Genomic DNA, 9990 nt, shown 5'->3' on the forward strand with positions numbered 1-9990 from the left:
ATTCTAGCCTTAACATATCCACTCTTGGACTCTTTTCCTATACCCATTTGTACCTCTAACATGCCAGCTATACTTTCCTGGTTCCAAAACCAGAACTTCAAGTCTGCTTTGTATATTTTTCCCAAGTAAAATTTTCTCCTTTGCTCGCCCTGAAACTTTTCCATAAAGGGGAAAAAGGATGTGCTTTTATGTTATACCTTCACCCCATCCACTTATACTTTAATGCCCATGTTACTCACATGGAAAAGTTTAAATATCAATTTTATCAATTGATCAACTGTGGGTCACAAATTCCACCAACCCGACTGCCTCCCCCACCCTTTGCCCTTTTCCTATCAGAGCTAAAAGAAGAGATCAGGGGTGCTTTGAACAAATAGTTTTATTTAGTATACATTTACGTAAATATATATATGTCCTAATCTACTACTACTTCTATACCCCTGATACCACAATACCCCTTTCCCTTTGGCCCCTCCTCTCTTCAGTATAGAATACATAGCTAAACATTAAATCAGGGGAGAGAAATAACAACATCAATAGATAATATTTAAAGCAACAGTAACAAGTAAATAAGTAACAAGCACATTAGTAGGAATAATGTTCATTCTCCTGTTGTAGCATGGTAAGACTTCTTCCATTCCTCTTGTCAAGATGTAATTCAGCAACATCACTTGAGGGAGCCTTATTTCCTCTGTCATTCGACAGGGTCACAGACTTTCTCCCAAAAGGCATCGGTTCCACACAGTCTGTATCACTGCTAGGTTTGAATCAGTAGCAAGTATGTGATATGCCTATGTACAGATGCTTAGGATATTTTCCACCATTCACAGAGCTTCGAGCAAAGCTGAAAAGCTGAAGCCATTAATGTATCACCATATTCAGTTCCATTCCATGGGGGAGGGGGACAACTCAAGCAGGTGATTGGTGAAATTTCACTAACTACCATATAGACTCTAAGTTTAAAGACTTTATTTTTTCTATTTTTTTGTAGTTAAATATTTTTATTCTGAGATATTTTTACACAGACTTTCCTCTGCACTAAGTCGCAGATACAAAAGCATTGACAGCTTCTTGTCTAAAACTACAAGTATAGTATTCACCTGCCCAACTCTTAATACAGACTTCCCGCCACTGACTTGAAAGTGCTGTAAATCTAAAGCCACGAGGCACAGTGTCTATTAGGTACCTTCTAAGATCTTTCTATAAAAATAAACTGGCAAACGTTATTTGCAGGAGGTCTCATCACAAAAGAACAGGGAATTCATTCCAGATGCTACATTTCAACTAATCCAATTAACATAAATTCATTTACATAAATCTGAGCACAGACACTTTTACTTGGGCCTGCATATATTATGTCAGGAAAATCTCAGGAGGCTAATCTCCCTTGTTTCTCCGTGTGCTCCTTGAGCAGCCTGATAAGGCTTACTCTGAAATGCAAGAAGTCCATATTTGAAGCTGAAACTTTACATAATCTCCCCTAGAGTGTTCAGTTTTTCAATATGGGGTAATAGCCCGAAAGTGAACACTTGCTGATAAATATCATAAGATCTTACTTTAAGAATTATAATACAAAGTCATAGTCACACACAAGATATTACTATCACTGTTATAAGGGAAGTAAGTTTGAAATATACACATAAAAGTCTGTGAACAAGAAGTATCAGACTAAACAACTCCATTTGTACTGTCATATCGTTCACACCTAGTGTACTTCCCCTCTTTCTTCCTGTGAGCCAGATGACAACACTATGTCCATTAGTGAAACTTTGCCTCAGAGTCTAGAGATGTTGATAGTCTTCAGAAACAACAAAGTTGTGACAGATTATGTATGCTAATATGTTATACCATGAATGTATGTTAGTGTATGTACTTGTATATTTATATTAATATATATATGCATTTCTAGAATTATGTGTGACAGTGTGGAAAGATACCTTAACTTATATGATATACAGCAATTTACAGTGAAAGAATCTATCAGCTTAAAAGATGTTGAGAAAGAATGTATATGTCACATATACAGTGACCAAAACATGATTACCAGCATCCCAGATATCTAAGCCAATAGAGAAATTCCCCCACTCTAAATTGTCCCATTAAGGGTGAGTATCAGACAAACTACATGTAAATGTTACTCTCATCAAGGCATTTTTCCAAATATCCTAACTAGTACCAAGATACAGATAGGTGATTGGTATTTAAAATATGTAATAAATGTATTTGAATTTGTAAAAGGGAAGAATCTAGCAATTTCTCTGTTCTGTTACTTTTGGTATACTCTCTTTGTTCTAATAATGGGACACTGCTAACACACAGCCCATAAGATTTATACTATAAACTGTTGTCTCCAGAAGTGAAAAACAAATTTTGCAGTAATATTTAACAACAGTTTTGCTGGGCTTTCGGTGGCTAATAACTGTTGTTCAGAAAAAGGTTGGCTAGGGTGAGTGGTGCAGTCTATGTAAAAGGACACACATGGGGTTTAGAAACCATGTGACCACAGTTCTTTAGCACCGTGCCCGAACCCACAGAGCTAAATGGCTGCACATGGGTTAGAGTCTAGGATCTAGAGCTCATTAGCACCATGTTCCAACCAAATGAGCCCTTCAGCCAGAAACTTCTTACCATGGTAGCACCCTCAGACTTGGCTGGGTACTGAATTCAGATTAGTTGCTGCTGGAAAATTTCTAAACAAAGGCCCACACAAAGTTGAAACTCTTCATATGCCCAATTTGTCAAACATCCATACATCACCAAAACTGTTGTATAAAGTTCTGATTCTGTAGAGTTGCCAGCCAAGTCAGGAGCAAACTTTGAAGCTGGATTATCTGTCAAGCAACGTTCCAGATCCTAAGCCTTACTGGGGGTGAAAGAAGTTTGATTCTGTCTATAGAATAGGGATAGGGGTGGGGAAGTGCATTCTTAGGGAGGATAGAACATTAGGTTAAAATACAATGGTAGCCCTTTTACCCAAATTTCTCCTGTCTAAACAGGAGAAGAAGGCTATCAGAGCTAGGTACAATGCTTCTAAGAAACTTGGGGTACTCAAGCAAATTCAACTTTGCCTTCTCTATGTGGGGAGGCAGAACCACAAGCAGGCAGCCTATTATTCTGGGAAATATCTATTCTATCAAATGGTGAGTGAAAAGGAAATACATATATCTGTCCTTAAGACAATCAGAAGTATTTACAGAGCATGTTGAAAAAATATACAAGCAGAGCTCACTACTCACAAAGACTACTTACTAATTCCCAAAACAGCTGAAGCCAAAAGATCACAGGTAGGTTGGCAGTTTACAATGGTCATAAATAGAAGATTCAGTCATGTTCACAGCCTAAAGCTACTCCAAATATGTATTCATATACTTTAAGTTCATTGTTTTGTAAGTGGGTTATTAATAATAGGACAGGATTAAATTAAAAGGATGAAAAGGATACATAAAAGACACAATGGAAAGGAAATTATTTAAACTTGAATTAGTCTTTCCCTCCAATTTGTCCTTTATCTAAAAAGGACTTCAACGCTATAGCAAGTATGGTAATTTATTAGAAACATTTGAAGTTTGGAATCCCCCAAAACCACCACATCTTTTTACTCAGTGAAAACAAGAGTAGCCAGAAGCTAACTCCATTCCCTAATTTCCTGACTCCAGATACTTGTCCTTCCCTTACCAACCAGGAGATATCTCAGTAGAGACTGAATAACTTGTCATTTTTAAGATTTTTTAAACAAGAAGAAAGATTATAGTGAAAAAAAAAGAAATGAAAATAGAGAAGAAAGTGAAAGAAGAGAAGGCTATGTAGAAGGTAGAACAGGAGCAAGGAGGAGGAAATGGACAAAGGCTAGGAAAGGGGTGGGGTGAGACCAAGGGGAGGCCACAGATACTGAGGAAGAGACAAAGAAGAAGAGAGGAAATTGAGGAGGACCACAAGTTCAACTCTCATCCTGGTATCATCTTGACACATGCCACCATGGATGCTGCCAAAGAGCCTTAAAACATCATCTCCAGAATAATGGCAGTGACAGGATGAGGTATCATTTCTTCTTCCTCCTCCTCTCTTCAGCTGAGTTGAAATTGTCTGTAAGCTAAAGAGACAGGGATAATTAAAACAATAGTAAGCATATTATGTATTTTTTCATTTTTTTCCAGAAAAAGAAAGGCAAAAATAAGACTACCCATTTACATGAAACAAAGAATGAAAGTAAATATAAAGCCAGAAATATGGAGGAGTTTTGGGATTTTGAAGTGATTTTTCTTGCACTCAGAGAGAAGCTATCACTAAATTCTTGTTCAGCAACCTGGGGAAATAACCTTGGGGGGATAATTATTATGGGGGACCGGTGAGTCATTTCACAGCTTTATCAATTCCTGGGCATCTGTAAGATTTCCCATTCTCACTACCACAGGAGAAAATATACAACTAAGAACTTGCATTTACAAGGTACTTTGAGTTCCCACAGCATCCAAAGAAACGTCAGAAATGATACCTAGTCTCCTAGCACTTCCATGGGAATCTAATAATAAAATCGGGTCCTTATATATCTAAATAAAATATAAATACTAGTATCTAGGAGCTTAACTTGTAAGTGCAAGTTCTTAATTCACATCACCTTCACCCCTCCAACACTACCCCCTTTCTTCTACATGAGAAGTTCTAATTATTTTGATCCTATCATACCTTAGATATTTTGAGAACTGATAGTCAAACGCGGTCTGGGCAGCTTAAACTCTAGGCACTGAATGGAGAAAGGAGATTTCCACTGCTGGGGAGGGAGGGGGACTGGGCAGCTCATCGAAATCTTTGAATCGTGGGAATTTGGGCACTCCTGGATTGGAATCCACACTGCCAGGGGTTTGGGTGTGAGATACAGAGCTCAGTCGGCGATGCTCTCCCCTGAGGCGGCTGATTTTATCTAGTAGCATCTTCTGGATTTCCATGATGACTTTCTGAACTTCAATACGGAAACTATCACTGAGCCAGCAATAAATGTAGGGGTTGTAGCAGGAGCTACTAATTGCTAGCCAGTGGAGGAAAAAGTAGAGACCATTGTGGCTTGAGATGGATTCACTGGACAGGAGCACCAGGTAGAGGTTGAGGGGGAGCCAGCTGATTGTATACAGAAGCACCACTGTCATCAGCATCTTTAGGGTCTGCTTCTTCTTCCCACGCTGGCAGATGTAAGTGTGGATATTGATGTCATCAACAGCATCATGGATCCACAGCTTTTTGGCCACATGACCATAGACAGCCACCAGCACCAGCAAAGGCAAGATGAAGAACAGCAGAAAGGTGCCCAGGTCAAGGTATTTCCATGTGGACTTAGAAGTATATGGGAAACTTGGGAGGCAGGCAGATTCCTCTGTTGTGTTGCTAGGTTATGAGAGAGAGAAATCAAAACCAATTATTTAGTTTTTTTTTCCTTTAGGCTCACAGCAAACTGTATGGCAATTAGATCTTAAGGGTGAGGTGCGTTTACTGTTTGTGTTGTGTGTGAATTGTACATAAAACCAGAAGGACTGAGGTTCAACTGATCCTATAGGAAAACCATGGCCCCGAAGATGGAAACTGTACCCCACTGCCATGTGGGTTTTAGAGAAATAATGACAAACTACGGTTTAGAGAAATTTATTTTGTTTTGAAAAATGCTTATTCTGGCCCCTACTGTATAACTCATTTCTTGTGACTTCCAAGGCCTTGGGGTGCTCGAATAACACCAATCATCTCACTCCATGATCCTCTTACCCAAATTCCACTTGGTAAAGCTTCTGGTAAACGGCATGTGGCAAAGCAGCACAAGTGCTCACAATCCAGATGATGATGATGCAGACATTGCCTTGCATGGGAGTAATCCGGGCCTTCAGAGGATATAGCATCACCTGAAAAGAAAAGGATCCCACCTCACTTAACAATTCAAAGTAAATTAGACATCCGAAACTGCTATTCTGATTAAAAGGGTACAAAGGCTTGGTATGTGGGGCAATGTGCTTGGTCGAGCATTTCATTTGACATATGTGGCATTTGGCTTCATGAAAACACAGCACTGCTGCGTTTGAAGATGTCAGCAATTCAAGGGGACTGACTTCAAAGGTCCTGTTTCTCTGCAGTTCTGTGGAGAAAGGAAATGTCCACTGGAGTCACTTGATTTTCTTTACCTTCTAATGGGTGGGAAAGTACCCCACATATTCCTTCATCAACCCTTCTACCTGCCTTGCTCCATGGCCTTTCTCATCCCCCCGGCCCCTCCCATCTCTGTTTATTTTCAGAGCCACACTTCCCTTCCTCTTTCATTTCCTCTATGTTCCCTTATGTGTCTTTTTTTTCCCCTTATCTGGATCTAACACACACCTTTCAAGTTTTTGGTCTTCCTAGACCTCTCATTTTCTGTCTGGTTACTGAATGATTAACTGTGTAATACCTCCAGCTTCTCATCCCTTGCCTCACTCCCTTGTAATTGATTTCAACTGCTCCAAGCTCCTTATCCATCAACTCTCTTCATCCCCCCTACTCAATTCCTCTGACCTTCCTCACAGAGTTCACCCCCTTCCAGATGAAGCCCTTCGTCAGACCTAAAACTATATCCACATCCACTTATCCCTGCCTTCTTCCTTCTTTTTTAGTCAGTCCTGCAATGCAGCAAACAGGAAGTGTTTTCCAAAGAAGAACATGTGTCATGTGTTTATTGGCACATTTCTGTTCCCATAGCATCAGAGAGGAAATGGTAGCATTTTTTGTTCGATTTTGTTTACTGAAGTTCTGTAATTCACCATTTTTCAAACTTCCCACATTACCCAAAAACATTTACATATAAAGACCTTTGAACTTGGGAAAGTTTGTAGGTTATTTGTAACCTTGTTTGTCTCCATACACCTAACAGAAGACTCTATCTCTTGCAAGACCCAGGAAGCACATACCCGATGTCGATCCAGGGAAATAGCTGCCATGCTCATCACAGTTACATAGGCACATGAGTACTGGGCAAAGCGACTGAGGTGACATGTCATCTTTCCAAACACCAGGGAATTACACAGATAGCGCACCTGTAGGAGAAAAGGATTGCTGATGCACAGGAACTCAGCCCTGTGTTCATCCCTCTCAAAAGCCCCAAAATACAAATAAAGGTCTCCTTGCTGCACCAAACTGCTGATATCAGCCTGTCAAGATGCAAAGAAATACTTTTACACTCCAGTTCTCATGTTCGTCACATTTGCTCCCACACAACATCCTGACTTGAAGACATGGAAGGACACAAAATTGCAAAGCCTGTTAACTAACTTCAAGTTCATACACAGTATTTGAAAGGTGGAGAAACAAGAATTAATCTTTATGGCAAAATTTGGATTCAGACATTATCCCAAAGCTCACTAGCAACAGGTCCCACTGCCTCCCTGGGCAGCCCAATACTTCCCCACTCTCTGCCAAGGCAAGAGATTAATTCAGCGACGCAACAACTATCCTGCCAATCTTCCCAACACATTTCCAAGCTCTTTTCAATGTTTCTAAGCTTCTGCCTTATTTCCTATGAAAATATTCTCCAAACCAACTAAACCTTTCTAACCCTCTCCCTCCCTCTGACCACACAAAATTCGCAAGTACAAATTTTAACTTTAGCTCTTGCCCTGCTTCCCAAGCTACCCTCCTCAGTACCCCAGCTTACCATAGTGAAAGGAGAGCTGAGAAGAGCGAGCATCATGTTGGTCACAGAAATGTTGACAACGAAGAGGCCGGTGGCAGTGTGTACCCTCTTATACTTCATAATGATGTGGTTTAAGACCCAGTTGCCTATGATGGCAGCAAAGACCACTATGGTGTACCCTACCACTAACCAGAATTGCACCTGCTCATCCTGGGATACAATTTCCAAATCTAGGGGACCTGATGTGTCAGCCAGGTCCCCCGTGTTTGACATGTGGTCTGCTAACTTATCCATCTTGGACAACATGCCATTGCGGCCAGCATGTCCCACCGCAGATGCAGCATTGGATGCGGCCTGAAGCACCTGGGAGGTGGTAGAGGTGATCAAGTCATCAAAACCACTAGGTACACTCAGAGCCTCTGGAGTCAGCTCGTCCCCATAGCTCATGGTGCCAGGGCTCTGGAAAGCCTCCTGGGGCAAATCTGTGGTTGGAGCATCCATCCCAGTGCCTTTAGAGGACCCTGGGGACCTTAAGCTACTCACTCAGGAGGCTCTCAAAAAAGAAAGAGGGCAAGTTAAGGCCGTGGACAAACAGCCAGGCAATCTATTCAGTGCCCTAGAGCTCTGAGCTGAGGTGTCTGGATCAGGGAGAGGGAAGAAATACCAGGAACCAGCAAAAAAGACTAGACCTGCTCTGGGTAGGCAAGTGCGCAGAGCTGAGCAGCTGAGCGCAGGGCAGGTTGTCTGCAAACGCTCTTCCAGGAGAGTGCCCACAGCACCCGCTCCAAACTGGAGATGGCGTCAGGCTTCGCTCCAGCACAGATCCTCCTCCATGCTGCCAGTCGGATTATTCCGACCAAATCTCTGTTGCCTTCAGTCAGTCATCAGTCTGTATGTCTTTCTGTCCAAGGCTGGCTGGCGCTGTGGGCAGGGCGGAGTCAGGCAGTGCCACTCCAGCTCCAAGCCCGTGCAGAGCAGGCTTTCTGCAGCTGCCCTTTATAGAAAGTCCAGGGGCCCGCGCTGGAGCCAATGGGGAGCCTCGACTCAACCCCCGCCCTGTCCTTCTGGGCTGGAGAGTCTGAGAGGCTGGCAAAGTCTTTGTCACTCCTGTCTCAAGCCCCTCCTTTCGCTGCTCTCCTTTGGCTCTCCCTTTTCTAATCCTGCAGTTGGAAGCCTGGATTTACTGTTTATGGGTTCTTCTTTTAACATCGCCCTGCCTATAATTTGAATTCAGCATCTCCTCTTTCCCTTGCTTTCTGTTTCTTTTCTGCATCATCGCCCTAGGCACCGGCTAGCTGTGACACAGGTACTGAATGGAGGCTGTGGAGACTGCAGTCGCATCTGGACCAGCAAGACAGTCAGCTGCCTGGGAAGAGTGGTCGATATGAAAGACCTGCACAGATGTGGGGGTTTCACAGAGAGAACAAGGCAGGGTGCAGCTGGAGAAACAGGAGGGAAGTTTAGCTGATGAGAAGCAAGAAAGGGTCACCTGGGAGTGAGCTCAACAGTGTGTTCTGCTTTTTCTGGCCTCAGAACTGCGTGCCACCGACCAGGGAACTCTGCTCCTGGCCTCTGGAAACAGGACAGTCACTTGTCACCCAGGAAGTAACACTTTTGGAAACTAGACTGTGTCAGATTAGTCAACTGTCTAAAGGGTGAGTCCCTCGGGAAGATTTAGGATTTGGGAAGCACTGCACATAACAGTGCTGCTAAAATCTAAAGCAGTAGGTAGAGGGAGATGTATCTCAATCATTGAGGGTTGAAAGGAAAAACACTCTAGGACTGATGGTCACAGACTAGCCTTTCTTTCCCTTGGAAAATTTTAGCTACATTTCTATTTCAGAGGTGTTAGAGTCACAACCAAAACAACTAAGCTATGTCCCTAGGAAGGATAGAGGAGACCCATAAGGTGTCATTTCCTTATCATCTGCCTCAGAGAAACAGGAATATATAGATTATAGAAGGTCAGAGGCAAAATGATTGAAGCACCTGAACTAAAAATGAGAAAGGGCATTCAGAGACCTGGGCTATGCAGCAAGCACTTTGTTTAAGAAATCCTGGTGTTTGTTACAGCCAGTCTGTCTTGTGACTTTATAGCCACCCTTTATTGCCCAGAAGCTACACTGCTATTCTGGAGGAAGTCAAAAGGAAAAACACCTGATTTCAAGGATGTCAATAATTACTGATTAACGCATAAGCAAGAATCGATTTAGTGCCAAAACTATCATCATCATTGTCCAGTCATCAAAGCTCACAAAGGAGCCATGACGCAGATAAGCAAACTCCGGGGTATTTGCACTGAACTAAGAAAGTAAGAAAAAATTGAGGCAGATCTGAGGCTGTTATAATAT

At 42.1% G+C, this 9990-nt stretch overlaps 1 protein-coding gene across 1 annotated transcript; it reads right to left on the bottom strand.

The window, feature by feature from the left end:
• Positions 1-361: 361 nt before the first annotated feature.
• On the bottom strand, positions 362-8640 carry LOC116889109 (probable G-protein coupled receptor 83). Its single transcript, XM_032890275.1, has 5 exons — positions 7661-8640; positions 6918-7043; positions 5749-5882; positions 4684-5376; positions 362-4090 (listed from the first exon to the last, which is right to left on the bottom strand). The coding sequence occupies exons 1-4, from the start codon at positions 8138-8140 to the stop codon at positions 4728-4730; spliced, it is 1389 nt and encodes a 462-aa protein (XP_032746166.1). The 5' UTR covers positions 8141-8640; the 3' UTR covers positions 362-4090; positions 4684-4727.
• Between the last annotated feature and the right edge of the window lie 1350 nt (positions 8641-9990).

The sequence above is a fragment of the Rattus rattus genome, chromosome X (assembly GCF_011064425.1).
Source record: "Rattus rattus isolate New Zealand chromosome X, Rrattus_CSIRO_v1, whole genome shotgun sequence".
NCBI lineage: Eukaryota > Metazoa > Chordata > Mammalia > Rodentia > Muridae > Rattus > Rattus rattus.

Excerpts from the sequence above, each read along its gene's own strand:
- LOC116889109 (XM_032890275.1), bottom strand. The coding sequence starts at position 8,140 with ATGGATGCTCCAACCACAGATTTGCCCCAGGAGGCTTTCCAGAGCCCT. Across the intron at positions 7,044-7,660 it reads TCAGCTCTCCTTTCACTATG|GTGCGCTATCTGTGTAATTC; the intron begins GTAAGCTGGGGT and ends TTTCTCCTACAG. Across the intron at positions 5,883-6,917 it reads TTTCCCTGGATCGACATCGG|GTGATGCTATATCCTCTGAA; the intron begins GTATGTGCTTCC and ends TTTTCTTTTCAG.